The sequence below is a fragment of the Hevea brasiliensis genome, chromosome 2 (genome assembly GCF_030052815.1).
Source record: "Hevea brasiliensis isolate MT/VB/25A 57/8 chromosome 2, ASM3005281v1, whole genome shotgun sequence".
NCBI classification, from domain to species: Eukaryota; Viridiplantae; Streptophyta; class Magnoliopsida; order Malpighiales; family Euphorbiaceae; genus Hevea; species Hevea brasiliensis.
In genome coordinates this window covers 114,537,222-114,552,713 of record NC_079494.1, presented here as the reverse complement: position 1 = coordinate 114,552,713, position 15,492 = coordinate 114,537,222, and the positions used below count along the sequence as shown (strand labels likewise).

The 15,492-nt window shown below is 33.6% G+C and overlaps 2 protein-coding genes across 3 annotated transcripts; both read right to left on the bottom strand.

The window, feature by feature from the left end:
* Positions 1 to 763: 763 nt before the first annotated feature.
* LOC110647303 (RING-H2 finger protein ATL47) lies at positions 764 to 2,627 on the bottom strand. Of its 2 annotated transcripts, XM_021801068.2 has the most exons (2): positions 1,494 to 2,627; positions 764 to 1,403 (listed from the first exon to the last, which is right to left on the bottom strand). In XM_021801068.2, the coding sequence occupies exons 1-2, from the start codon at positions 1,949 to 1,951 to the stop codon at positions 842 to 844; spliced, it is 1,020 nt and encodes a 339-aa protein (XP_021656760.2). In that variant the 5' UTR covers positions 1,952 to 2,627; the 3' UTR covers positions 764 to 841. The 2 variants fall into 2 exon arrangements, with proteins under 2 accessions (XP_021656760.2, XP_021656759.2); XM_021801067.2 differs by having other exon boundaries at positions 764 to 2,623.
* A 3,122-nt stretch (positions 2,628 to 5,749) lies between these two features.
* On the bottom strand, positions 5,750 to 6,307 carry LOC110647314 (transcription factor PAR1-like). The gene has a single exon (XM_021801081.2). The coding sequence runs from the start codon at positions 6,128 to 6,130 to the stop codon at positions 5,903 to 5,905; it is 228 nt and encodes a 75-aa protein (XP_021656773.2). The 5' UTR covers positions 6,131 to 6,307; the 3' UTR covers positions 5,750 to 5,902.
* Positions 6,308 to 15,492: the final 9,185 nt, after the last annotated feature.

The following is a 15,492-nucleotide window of genomic DNA, read 5'->3' as shown; positions in this document are numbered from 1 at the left end:
ATTTAATTACATGTAAATATTTGTTTTGCAATCCATAAGCATAAGCATGCAAATGTATAGATATAGTTATTGAAGATGTTTTAGGGGAGATGAGTGGGGTAGGAAACACAGTTTTCTTTCTTTAATAAATTTAACTTTTAAAGGGGGGGTGCAGGGTATGGTAAGTATCGAACAACCAGTAACATTGTGGGGGCAGTGGGCAGCCTGCAACCCCACTTGTCATGTCAATGATCCAAATCATGACTCCTCATCACAAGAGTCCCTCAAACCACTTTTCACGGATCCCACCAACATCATTAGACCCACAAAGAGAGGGACTCCAGAGAAATCTTATGCCCGCTAAAGACCAACTTGTGATTTGACTATACTGTAACCCTATTTTCCCAAGGCATCTCCTTTAGCAAGGCATCTCCGCTTTCCAGCGGGAAAATGGAATGCAAAAGGTCCTGTGAGCCTGTGACATTTGAATTACCCTTTTAAAGATCACAGTTTTGTGGTTCACAAGCAAAGATTTTTTTTTTTTTTTTTAAATGCTTCTTTGTATGCAGGAGCAGGAGACCTAAAGTTCAGCAAGAAAGAAAAGCATTTTCTCAGCCTTGTGCATGCAAGGAATTTCTCTGAAAAGAAAAAGCTAAATTGCAGTACCATTTACCACAAAAGTGTTAATTTAAAGAAGAATATTGGCAGAGGCTTCATTGCTATGAAAATTAATAAAAATTGTAGTAATCAAATGAAAGAGCATACAGCAAAAGCTCAAAAAAAAAAAAAAAAACCCTGAAATAATTGGATTAATTGATATCATGTGAACGGTGCAAACTACAAAGAAAGCTTGGGAAAAGTATCATGTGCCCTGAGTTCTATCACTCCATGGCAAGCCAACAGATACAGAAGAAACACCCATGTGGGTGTCTGATAAACTTGGGAATTTACCTTTCCTAGACCATTGCCATATCTTGGAAACAGAAAAGCTTTCACCATTACTTCTGTTAATCTTCTTCCCCTCAACATCTCCATCAGTTGATGAATTCCCATTTTGTCCATTTCTTCCTTTCACAAGCTTTATACGACCAGGACCAGCACCTGTGCCAGGGCACAAAGCCACTTGCAAATCCAAATCAGCAACCACATATTGGTATGACCCCATTGAAAAACATCTTCTTGCATCCAAATTACTGCTACTGGTCTCTCCCTCTCCCCTCTCTACTGCTTCGCTGTTTGAGCTTTTAAACTTGCCTAATCTCACAGAAAACACCCTTTTTGAATTGATTCTCTCATTCTCTGCTGATTTTTGGCCAAGCGATAGCCCACTTCCTGCAGTGCTTGAAAACCCATCTTCTTCCCTTGGTTCTTCATAATCAAAGTATGGATTTTCAAAGGGAAGCCCTGGTGTATAGAGTGTCCTTCTGCAAAGGGGGCAAGTTGAATTAGATAATAACCATGTGTCTATACAATCAATGTGGAAAGCATGACTACATGCGGGGAGCAATCTCAACTTGTCTTCCTCTGAGAACTCAGAAAGGCAAACCGCACAATCAAATGGCTCTTTTAGACCCATAATCTCCTTGTAGAGAAACACAGGCAGTGCATCAATAAAAGCTTGATCTAGGCCAGAATCATGAAGATGGAAGAGTTGCTGTAACTGTCTTTGGAAAGCATCAGACCCGGACATTTCAGGGTGTCTATCGGATTCAGATACTGAAGAAGATCTATGCTTTATGAGAAATCTAGCAAGCAAGTGGAGAAGACCACAAATGAAAAATATAACAGCTAGAATAACTATGATAAAAAGGAGAGCTGGGCTTATTTTGTTACCAGAAGAAGATTGTTTCTGGTAATCGCTATTATATGGCAATGAAGGAGAATATGAAGAAGAGGAGGATGAAAGCAAAGAGTAAGGATGGTGAGACAAGTGACCACCTTTGTGGATGATTTGAGATTGAATCCAAGACATTTTAGTCAATCACCATTCCAAAACACCATCAATTATCTCAAACTTTCTCGGATTGAACGGTTCTGTCAGCCATACACAATCTCAAAAGAACCCCATATTTTCCTTTACTTTTGAGATCAAACCCAATACTCAGATACCAAGTACATTATTTCTTGCACACGCAAGAAACCCAGCTCATTTTAATCAAGAATTTGAAGAGAAGCTTTGTCATCAAAGTGGTTGCTTAAGTAGGAGATTTCACAGCTAAAAAGAAACCAAATTTTTTCTCTTGCTTTCACATGAAATTGAAAACCAAGTCATTGGCGTGCAAGTAAAAACGGAAAAAAAAAATAAAAAAGGAAAAACCGAAAGGCCACTCAATAATTGGGATATGTCAAAGAGTTGTTGTTTACCTACCTCAGCCCCTGCAAACAACTGCCATTAATGGAGCCCATAATGTTCATTTCACTATCCTCAGACAGCGGTTGTTGACTTGTTGCAGAAAGCAAAAAATAACCTTAATAAGAGCAAAGGCAGTCTCTTGAGGGTTGAGTTTCCTTTATATTGGAAGGAAAGGTCGTGGAGAGAGCCGAGTGATTAGAGAGGGAGCGGAACTGTAACAGCGCTAGTGAACTCCAGCCAACATAATCACCATTGAAATAAAATCAACTTTCGAGTTTTAATCCAGTGATATGAAAATTATTCAGTGATTTCTATTTTCTTAATGAAATTTTTTTTAAGTAAAAAATTAATTAAATTTTTTTATTTTAAATATAAAAATAAATAAAAATTTTAATTAAATTAAACTCTCATAAAATTACAGGATCTAAGGTACTACAGTACTAACACTATTTGTGCTAAGCTAAATCTTACAATTGGTTGGACGTTAGGTGTATTGGGCAGCAACCTATGACATTGTTTACACTTGGCCACGGGTTGTTTCATTGTCTTTATCGCTGTTTTGACATTGATTTTCAAAATAAGAAAACACATTTTTTAGAAATAACATCATTTAGAATCATATTTTAAATAATTATTTAAAAAAAAATTTCTGTTTTAATATTTTTACAATTAAAAATATATTAAATTTAATTTTTTTTAATTAAAAACTAATTTTTTTTCAATAATAGTTTTAACACTGATACTAAATAAATCATTTATTTATTGTATTTGGGCAAAGGTTCTCTTGTATCAGGCCTAAAGAAGAGTTAAATTATTAAATTTTTTTATTACACAATTTTGAAATTTTAAATTTTATTATGTTTTAAAAAATAAATAAAAAAGACTAAATTATTATTTTCTTTCAATATAAATCTAGTTAAAGCTGTACAGAAGCTTTGTAAATTATTCGATAAAGAATAATTTATTAATTTATTATAAAATTTAATAGATATATATAACTTATTGATAAGCATCTTGTCTACTAAAAGATTTTCATGTATGGTTTTAACTGAATTTATATTATAAATAAATTATGTTTCATCCTTTTTTTATCTAGTTTTAAAAAATTAGAGTATTTATTTATTATCAAGAGTTTATTTAATTTATTTTAAAAATTTAAAAGATTTATTTGATTTATTTTTTAAATTGAAGGATTTAGTTAGATATGGAAACATACTTATGCCCTATTTGGTATTGGCTTTGGAGTTCAAAATTATTTTTTTGAAAAAAAATAATTTTTTAGAGGATATTGAAAAAAATAATTTAAAAAAAAATTGTTTTATTATTTTAATATTTTTTATAATTAAAATTTATTAAATTTAATTTTAAATTATTTTTTAATATTTTTTAATTAATATATTTAAAAAAAATAAATTTATCAATAACAATTTCAAAAGACCTTACTGAACGCTATTGCCAAAAATATAGAATGAAACCTAAGAATGCATTTGGTCAATTTTTTAGTAGGATTAGTTTTAGTTAGCAGCTAAAAAGTCATTGTTAATGGACACGCCACACACGAAACTATTTGGGATTGGGAGCTTGGTTTTCAGAGTTGCGGTCAGTTGTCAGTTTCGAGACAATGCCTAGACATTGAGATCTGCAATTGTCTTCTTCCGCAATCGAAAACCCCAATTGGGCATCTATTTTGAGTTGAGTGGCCCATTTTAGACCATTCAGCAACAAGAAGTATGCTGGATTTTGAGCTTCATGGGCTTTCCTGAGGTTCCTAACTATGTCCACTCACACAATTTTACATGGACCTCGGTATTACTATGTCCACTTACTCTTGCAATGCCGTCAGCTAGACTCAAGGGACAAATTAATTCACTCGCTGGAAATGCAAGCTGCATATTAGCAGGTGCTGTGCTGTCCACCTGCAACTGCAAATTTAGATATGAATCTGCAATACAGCTTGAGAAGATGGTAGGCCATGCATATGCATTTCACATTATATACATATGTATATACATATGTATAGACCATAGGATTGTGGCCTAAGAAGCTTCCCTCTCTTGGGGTATATGTGACCCATAGGTATCATGCCCCGTGCATGTACAGGTGGTCTGATTTAATGCTTTTTGGACACTTGTTTGGAGTTCTCTCATCTCGTCTGCTTAAATTTTAGGATTTTTCAATGCATGATTTAGGGTATGTTTCATATAAGTATTGAATGTAATTGATGATTGATAGTTGATAATCGTTATTGTTAATTGATAACTAATAATAACTAATTTATGTTAAGTGTTTAATAAAATTATATCTAACTGTTAATCCACTTTGCAACTTATAAATTTATCTTTTACTATATATATATATATTTTAACAAAGTTAATTTAATCATTTATTTATCTATTTATTTTGTAAGCTTTTAAATTTGAATTATTCAAAATCAAATGAATCAAAAATGATTTCTTATAACCATGGTTTTGTGAGGTACAGATGAGATGAAGTGGGTGTCCACAAGAACTCGCAGTTTGGAAGTAAAAGTAGTAATTAATTACTATAGGTAAAACAGCCCCCAATAAATTTCTCCTACCGACAGTCCTGCCAACCTTGATGTCAATGAGACCACTTGCGAATGTTTGCTGACAAATATGTTATAAATACTAGTCCTTCAAGCATAGTAATTTTCTTATGTGTTTAGATTTTTAAGAAATTTTTATTTAAAGCTAATCTATCATGAATAAGTGAACTCTATTTTATAATAAATTAAATTTAAATAAGAAAAATGTATATGTATATAAATATGTATATGATTAACCTCGATTCATAGATCATCATATTGGTTTTTTTTTTCATTAAGCTTATTTTTTATGTTGCTAGGCTATAATACTGAAAAAAGAAAAAATGAAACTGGTACTGAATAGTTTGGGAAGTGCAGGCCTGATGGCAATGCAAAATACTGATATCTCTCATAATTGAACTACTGTTTGTTCATTGAAATAATTCATTTAAAGGCTGAAAAAAAATATTATATTGGAAATATATATATAGAGAGAGAGAACTTTGGAGGGCCAGGAATGTAAAATATGTGTCTCACAAATCATCAATGCTTGATCAAAGAGCTCCCTAAAAGAAAATGCAAGATCAAAGAGGAAGGTTGGCGCAAGGAAATCCTATAAGAAAAGAAAGGGAACTTTGAAGTTTGAAGGGATACAAGTATCAAATTAACTTGAAACCCTAAGAATATGGTGGCAAGAATGAAGAAAAGGAGGATGATAATTGAGGAGAGAAAAAGTTACATGCAATACAAAAACTAAAATCTTTACTCAGGAATTTGGATTTGATCATCTTTCAATGCTCAAAGCCCAACACATTGTCATATTTTTGCAGCAAGGATAAGCAATGATAAAGAACTAGCTCAGCCAGCGTATATAAAATTAATCAGCCAATGGCATTATATATATTCATAATTAAATTAACAAGCTAGAAAGGAACATTCTTGCATTTTAATCATATTACAAATTACGTCGATATATCTTAATTATAAATATAAATAAAAAAAAGCAAGAAGCATAGCTTTAATAGTCATGGCGTGTAAATCTTGGAAAGAGCTTGTAAAACATTAACTTGCAACCTTAAATGCAATATATAATCCGCCGTCCTCGAGAAAAGCCGATCCGGCTTCAACCCTTGCCCTCCTGGAATTAGTCTTTGCAACTTCTTCACCTTCATTCGGACTGAGCCGCGGACAGCTCTCCTCCGCCGCCTCCTCCACTTCACCTTGGCAAAATCTCTGCACCCGTTGATCTCCATTACCTCTCTAGCTATAAAGAAAACGAAAAGAGACAGCAGGCAAGGCAATGCCTGCAATGGTAGTATTGAATAATAGCTAGGGACGAGAGAAACGGAGAGAGTTGTGGAGTTTGAAAAGCTGCAAAGAAAAGGAGAGCTATAAAATGATGAGAAAGGGCAGAGGGTTATCAGTGACAGTTATAGTTATAGGACGGGCCATGTGAGCCGAGCCATGAATATTTAATATTTATTTTTATATATTTTAAAATTTTGATTTGAATATGAATGATTTTTTTTTTAATTTCTCTGGCACGCCCAATCTTTTGTCGTTTTGCGAGCTGTGGAGGTATGTGGGTTTGTGGAGGGGCACGGTAGGGTGCATTCTGCTTCAGCTTTCAACGACCTACGCACGTGTCTGACAGCTTTCTCGCACGCTCACGCCAGCCACTAACCCTCCCTTCAACCATGTAATCTGTCCTCGTAATCCCCGAATCCCGACAGTTACTTTCTCTTATACGTGTCCCGATTCACCTGTCAATGCTGCATTAAAACTACCTTGCTTATATTAATGCAAACGATCTATGCCAATCCGAGCAGACTAATTATTATTATTATTATTATTATTATTATTATTATTATTATTATTATTATTTTAAAATATAAGGAGTGGATATTAAATAAAAAAGTGCAAACGATTTATGAGACAAAACACTATGAAAATCAATTCTGTATACTGTGATTGAGATGATATAGTTAATAAAATAAAATAGCTATTCTCATATTTTTTTTAGCAATTATATATGATGTGTATACTTTATTTTTTATTACTTGAGAAGAAGAATACAATTAAGGAGATCAATTTGAATCTCGGTGTCTTTATCATTAAGTTAATTGCAATACACCAAAATTTTAATTTTTAATATTTTTGAATTTTTAGATTTTTTATGAAAATTTTTTATATTTTGAATTTTTATATTCTACACGTAAAGCCAGCTCACAACAGTTTTAATTATTTTTAGACTTTGAAAAATTTTTATGCATGTTTTCTAATTTTCAAAAAATTAATTTTAAATTAATAAAAAAATTATTTTTAATTTTTTAGCTCTTCTTATGAGGAATTTTTATTTGGTGCAATCATTATATATGCAACGCTTAAATCATAATTATTGATCACAGTGAAACTCATGTGAGACCCACCACAATCAATGATTACAATAAAATTATTATACATATATTGATTTTATTATATAATTTTTCCCTTGGGAGAGGAGAGAGGAGAACATCAAATCAGAGAAAGAAGGGGGAAGGGGGTTGAGGGGGATTGGGTGTGGGCGGGAGAGAGGAGTGGGGAGGGCGCATGATGGGAGGGAAACCCCTCCCCAAATCATTGCAAAAAGCCCTTCCATCGATGACACCTCCAGCAACTCTAGCACCTGTAGGCAATTTTAGCAAGTATAACAATTGTCACGACCCAACCTATAGGCCGGACCGGCACTAGGACCTGGGTCAGCCTAAAGCCTCCGAGGCCTGTAGTAAGCCTAACTATTCCTCGACCCAACTCTAAGGCCCATTTGGGCCCAATTTCAAGAATTCAATCGGACAGAGTTCGGCCATAAAATGGACATTTCAACGGGGAGTTTTTAACTCACCCGACCTGTAAACACAATATATAATCAATTGGGGAGCTCAGCTCACCCTCGACATACTCATATGTCATAAAAATAAATGGGAGCTCAGCTCCCTCATCCAGTCCAACATACACGCATATAATAATAAGTTTACAGGTCCAACATGATAATTATATTACAGACTATAAGTTTATAGGTCCAACATGGTAATTATATTACAGACCCATATCAAATGAATATTTCTAACACATGCAGAATTCTAGAAGTTAACAGAATTACACAAACATTAATAAACAACCTGCGAAGGAGAAAAGTAGGTTAACCACAACAATAGTCCTCCTATAGCCTGAAAAATAATGAACAAGAGTGAGCGTTCGACTCAGAGAGTAAAATATCAATTTTAACCATAATCTCTATAACTATCTAAAGCTAATACACCCTGTAGAGTGAAATGCAATATCGGCAATATTTTCACATCATAACAGCAAAAAAGTAATTTGGAGCACTCACACACCCGATAATGTCAAACAATACATATATGGGAGTTGATCCCCTATACAGCCCTCTTAATCCAAACTGTGCCAGCGAAGAACTCAGGCCCGGACTTTCGCTTAATAAACCAAATCGGGGTCCCAGCGAAGAACTCAAGCCGTGTCTACCTCGAAGGACCGGATCCCAGCGAAGATCTCAAGCTGTGTCTACCCGTCCTGTCCATAGCCAACACCACACCACACACATGCCAACTCACGTACACGGCTCCAAATTACCACAACAACATCCATGGCACTTTAACAATTATAAATGCAACATAAAACGGGCCTAGAGTTTAACTACATAGATACATACATATAAGTGATGTACGGGTATGCTTGAACATATAATAATATCGAAATTACAATTAAAATTAATATTTTACTCACAGACTCAACCGAAATCACTGTGGCGGCTGGGCGGAGAAGGAAGGCTGTCCCGGCTCACCTAACAATTTTATTACAATTATTTAATACAATTGACTCAATAGAAACCAAGAAAAGATAAAATACGTTCTAAGTCGTGCCGAAAATCCGGCAGAGTCTCCCCTATACCTAGGACCTACCCAACCTGCAAAAAGGCTTAAAACACACTTCTATATCCACAAACCATATATTCACAACTCAATCACATCACACAGCCCCTCCTGGGCCCATCCAAACAGTCATCAATCACAACATGTAAAATTACAGTTTAGTCCTTATAATTGACTCTTTTTGCAAAAACTACCCAAATAAGCTCTAAAAATTCTAAAACTTTGCCCCGCGGTCCTTAGCAATATCACTAAGCTACCACGAATATTTTATGAATTTTTAATCCAATTCAAGCACTAAGAAATTATGAAAAAGTAAGGTTCGGGTTTACCTATGCCGATTCTGATCTCGGAAACGCGCTCGGAACATCTGACAACGGTGGGGTAGCCAAAATCTTGATCCAATTCTAAGACTTTTTGGGTAGCCGGTCTGTTTGATCGGAAATTCACAGACCCGGACAACCATCGAATTTCAGTCAATTGAAGGTACCTACACGAAGCCCACAACACGAGGGTTAGTATATAATTTTTACAAAATTTTCTAAGCTCATTTAATGCTTGGAAAAATACTATGAAATTTCGTGGGACCCATCGAAAAACAGTGTCGAAAAATTATGAAATTTATATTGCCGCAAAGCTCTCGACGAGTGGAGCGCTCTGGTACTCTCAGTTTTCTCGTGGGGTTCACAGTTTTCGAGAAATCTAGCCTAAAAGTCAAAATGGGCTAAGACTTCCTGGACAAAAATTGGACAAACTGCTCAATGGATTTTGGTGTTCTTGGTGTCTATGGAAAGCTCTCGAGGTGTAAATGGTGTTTGACACAAGATCCGGACTAATCGGTGGCCGGATCGGCCTGATTTTGGCCGGGAATGTGAGGCATCCCGCGCGTGCAGGGGAGGAGTTCACGCGCGTTTTCCTGGGACGTCGGCTGGCCGTGGGGAGGCACTGGGGCAGCGCGTCGGTGAGGTGAGGAGGGCTGGGTGGCTACGGCGCGGCCTGGGGAGGAGGGAGGAGAGAGAAAATGGGAGAGAGAGAGAGAGAGAGGTCGGGACGCGCGGGGAAGGGAAGAAGAAGAAAAGAAAGGCCGGTCCGATCCAGTTCGGTCCGATTCAAGATATAAAATTTTGAATTTTTACTCTGTTTTGGGACCGAAAATGAGGCCCAAAAATTTCGAAAAAATTCTAGAAAACTCAGAAAAATTCATAGACTCTAAATATATTTTTAGTTTTGTCACGTGGTCTTTAAATTAATTTTTAAAAAACATCATAGTTTTATATTTTCGGGAAATCAAACCCAATTTCGAAAATACGAAAATTTTCAAATAATTTCCTAAAATTTAAATAAAATAAAAATATTAATATTATTCACAAAATAATAAATTTAAAAATTTGAGGTGTTACAACAATCAACAAAGTCAAATGTTGATATAGAATCACAACTGTCGAATGATTTGTTTGCCATTTCACGAAAGGACTATCAATTTCTATGTTTTAGGATTTATTGGTTACGTTCACAAAGTCACAATTCATATTAGTAAATCCTACGTCCATTTTTGAATGTTGATATGATAGAATAGTGTTTTTTTTTTTTGTAATAGGAGTTTTTAAATACCATGCACAATTTGTGAATATTAATTATAAATTATATGTGAATGATTTTGGACTTTTGAGGATATAATTAATTAATTAAAGATGTGTGAATACAGGCAATGTATTTAAGCGTGAAAGGATATATAAATAATCATACCTTTGCTGAGAATTGAAATCAGACATAAAATTAAAGTTTTGTTTGATAATATTAGCTATTCTAATAGCTATTAATTGTTAGTTGTTTTATTAGCTGTTAGCTGTTAAATATTAGCTGTTAGTAGTTAACTGTTTCTATAGTTATTAAAGTATAAGTGTTTGTTAAAAATAACTGTTAGATTAGCTTTTAAATATAAAAATAGTGATAAAATCTTATTGAAGAGATAGCTTTTCATGAACCACTTTCTCAATCTCTAAAAACTAGTATAAACACTAGGACAGTTTTTCATGAACCACTGTCTCAATAACTAAAAATTAGTATAAACACTATGTCGTTAAACAATATAAATAGGAAAAGTAGTGTTTTGACTCTGGTCAAAATGCTAAATGCTATCTTAAAAGTTATTGCCAAATAAGGTCTAACTTGATACTTAATTGTTGTAATGTCCTGAACTTCTGAGCTCTAAATAGTGTAATTTTCAATCAATAAATAGTATTATTCAAAGCTAGTTTGAGGACTAAAAATAAGATGAAAATAAATTGAAATAAGTAATATAAAAATCAAAGTGACCATTGGGTTATGTACTTAAACGTCATTATAGAAAAAGATTGACTATAATCCAATGAGAGGCATTTTGGTTAATTCACTCCAAGAGTTGACTTTTGACCTAAATGTCAATTAAAATGTAGGAGATCAAAATGTTGAAGAAAAATTAAAAATATGAAAGTTGTATGGAAAATTTAAAAAGGACATGAAGGGAATTAAGGCAATTGTTAAAAATTATAATAAATATAATTAAAATTTTAATTAAATGTTAGGATAATTATATATATATATATATATATGAGACAAAAATTATTAAATGCAAGTTTATCTTCTTCTCTTCTTCTCCTTCATAGCCGGCCACCCTCTCCCATTCCCTTCCACCCTTGTTAACCTTTTTAAGCTCAATTTCCATATTTTTCATAGCCCAAAATATTAAAACTTACTATTAGACCTTGATTAAGAGATAGGACACAAAAAGAAGAAGAGAAATTGAAGTTTGGCAATGTCAACAATTTGGTCAAGTGAGGTATGTGCCAAATCAAGTTTAAATTCTTGTAGTCTCCTTGAATTTAAGCTTAATTGGGATGGAATTACATGAGAAATGTGAAAAAATATGCTTGAATGGTAGGGTCTTGATTTCGGTCAACCTAGGTGGTTTGGGAATTTTGATAGTTTCATGAAGTTAAGCATAAATCCTAGTGTTAAATGAAGTATATGTATGAATTGCATGTTGAATTTGTATGAAATGGTATGAATTTAGAAGATGTGCAATTAAGGTTGTTGGAAATTTGGGGGTTTAGTGTTATGATGTGTGATTAATATTTTTGTAGTCAAATACTGACCAATTGATATGGAATAATTGAGAATTGAAGTTAGTTGTTGAGTGGAATTAATGAATTGGAAGTTTGGTCAATGTGCTTGAATTCTGGACACTTGTATCTAGTGTGTTTGAAAGGCTATAAGTAGAGTTATATAGCTCCAATTGATGTGAGGCCAATTGAAGATGAAACATAAAATATAATGCTACAATTTTCATGAAGAGAGCTTGCCTAAAAAATAATCATAAGTTGTCCTAATTAAGCCTTGAATCCGAAAATGGCAATTCTGGACCTGGGCAGAATGACCATATGAATAATACTTAGTAATTTACGCATAACTTATACTAGGAAACTCCAATTGACCTAATTCTTGAACCTATAAAAACTTGAGACATAGAAGAACATTTAATATGAAGAACTTAAAGCCAAATTAGGACCTTAGCTCAAACTAAATTGCTAGGCAAAATTAGTTCAGCAAATCTGCCCTGATCCTAGACCAAATCTGAAAATTTTGAACATTCAAGTACGCGACTAATTTTGGCAAAAGTGTCATAACTCAAGCTACAAAATTGCAAATATAGTAATTTTAAAGCCAAAATTCTCATAAGACATAGAACTACAATTTTTGTGTTTTGACCTGAACCTAAATCTTAAGGCAACTTAGGGAAATTATTAGAGTAAGTTGGAAATGACATTGCTGGAATTCCTACAATTCAGCAAATTTGCCTTATGACCTTCGATTGATTATCAGGCCATAACTTTCTCTAAAAAACTCCAATTGAAATAATTTAAAAAGATTTGGAAACCTAAGACAAAGGCCTAAAACTTTGTTTTAGAGACCTAAAGCCAATTCTGAGCCCAAGGTGCTCGGATATTAGTTGCAAAACTTGATGAAATTTTGGAAAACAAAGAAAGTGTAGGGTTTAGTACCTTGAAATAGTACTTATTAAATTAACCATAACTAGAGCTTCAAAACTCCAAATTTAATGATTCAAAAAGGGAATTAAAGTTTAAACATAGAGGAACAACTTTCATGAAGAAAGTGAGGCCAAACTGATTTTTCATCATGGCCAAATTGCTAGGGAAAGTTAAAGCACAAATTCTAAAATTCATGAAATCTTCTTAAAATGACTTGGAATGTGACTTGTACTCAACATAAATAAATTGATAAACACATAAACCATATGAATATGTAATTGGGACTTAGCTTCCCATCATAAATGGAATGACAATGTTATGAATAATAAATAGTGCATGAAGCGAAATAATGAGAATTGTGAATACTTAACTATACTAGCTTGCCCATGTATGCCTAAACATTGTGTATGGGTTGGATAGATTGGCATGCCAAGAAGGGATGAGTTTAGCAGTACTGCATATGGCTTTTAAGCCATTCTTTTGATTATGGCTTCTAGCCATTCTGTTGCATTATGTTGTATATAGCTTTATGCCCAATTATGGTTTTAAACCATTCTATTGCTATTATGGCTTTTTAGCCATTCTGTTGCATATCTGGTTGATATTATGTGTCTCATGGTATGACGACCCGAGGCACAACTGTGTCCAGTGCTTGTAATACTCATGTATCCAATCCAGTCAGTATGTTATAGGTTACTTGGGCATTGAAATGAATTAAGAATTTGGATATTAAACAAATTGATATTAAAAATCTATAAAATGTGAAAAGATATCATAATTAATTAGAAATGCATCGCTTATGAGACTGCAACCTAAATTAATTATTTTATTGTTTAGTTCAATTTATTTTATTTACTATTGCACCACTAAGCAATATGCTTAGCGCGATGGATTTTCCTCGCGTAGGTACTAAAAATAAAGCCCAGTAGACATCAGACTGGGATTTTGGAGACCGGATTTATAGTGGTGTAGGGTTGTGTCACCTCCTCTCAGCAGTGCATTTTGGTAGGGTCCACACGAGCCATATTAGTACATCTTCTGTACATTGTAATTAATCATTAAGTTTGTAATGTAAATTATGAATTTGTATAGTTAATTTGTACATGATGTAAATTAATAAATTTAGTAAATTTCATGTATGAATTGATTATGAAATGGATGTGATTGGAAATTGTTTTATGATTTGAATTAGATAATGATGATGAGATTATGAGTTGGAAAGATGTGATTATTCATGAGATATTAAACAGGTGACTACTTTAACAAGTCAATTGTTAATAAAACAGGTGTCAATTTCTCCATTTAAATATTATGAATTAATTAATAATGCAAATGAAATTAACAATGAACAAAATAGTATAAGATAAGGTACTTCGGCACAGAATGTAGTATTCCTTACTCGACTATAATGTAGATTGGATAAAGGGTGTTACAATTGTTGGATAAAGTGAACGGCAAACATTATATATATGATGCGGGCATAGACGACGTGGTTTTGTGTTGATGGGATTAGGCTTTGCATGTATATTTTTTTTTATGGAGGAAAAACAGTCGGGTTGAATTTATTATACATGTTTATGCATGTATTATGACAATAATTTAATACAATTATTAGATTAGTCTTGCTACAGATTTCGAAAGCTTACAGGCGAACTCCCAACTTACAATTTGATATGTGTGTGGTGTGATGTTCTAAGGCGAAGTATGATGGCGCAGTTACAAAACAGAAGAAGAAAAAGGAAATGGGAGATTGAGTTCACATGCGTGTTGTGATGAATCTGGTTTATAGTGTTATCCAACTGGGTTCCAGGTGCGAGCTGAGCTTGCAAGTTATCGTGTATGATGTGATCAAATCTTGTTAGTGGTGACCCACTAAACAAGTTGGTAATGCTTTTGACCATTGGATCTGATTCAGAGATAGGATTCTGTGTGGATCTCTCTTTCTCTCACCACCTCCTTCTATCCACGAATAAAATTGGAGAACTACTATGAAATGTTTGGCTGGCAAGAATTGGATTCACTCGAGAGAGTTAATGAATTTGATTGGATGTTTATATCGTCCCAGCATGATTTTTTTTTCCCTTCTGATATTTCTTATATGCCCAAGAATATATCAAGAAATTATCCAAAAAATAATATAAAATCTTGCTTATTTTGGATATTAATGGTTGAATTCTGAAGAATTAAATACACGTAATAGCGCGGGCAATATTTTGCCAACTCGTCCAATGCATGCCTTTTTAAGTCATGAGGAGTATGAGAAGTATTGACCCTGGGATTCTTGTTATAATGTGAGGACTGAGGACTCTCTTTCATTTTTTCAGAATGTATGGAACGTGCACGTTTCCATCATATTATTGTAATAGGTCCAAAAGAAGACATGGTTGACTGTTCATATATCCATGTCTGTTTTCTAAACAGGTTTTGTGGATTCAATCTCAAATCAATTTAAAAATCAGTTTAATGATATCTCAAGAACTTGGAGAATTAAAGGTCTCTAATGGCAATAATCAGTTAATTATTCTAATAACTTGGATATATATACCAGCATAATTGAGTTGGACGATCACACTAGAATAATAATGTTTCCTGGAAATGTTGTGTAGACAATAGATTTTTTTTTTTAATCATAAAAATTTGTTTGCATACTTCAAGCTTAATTAA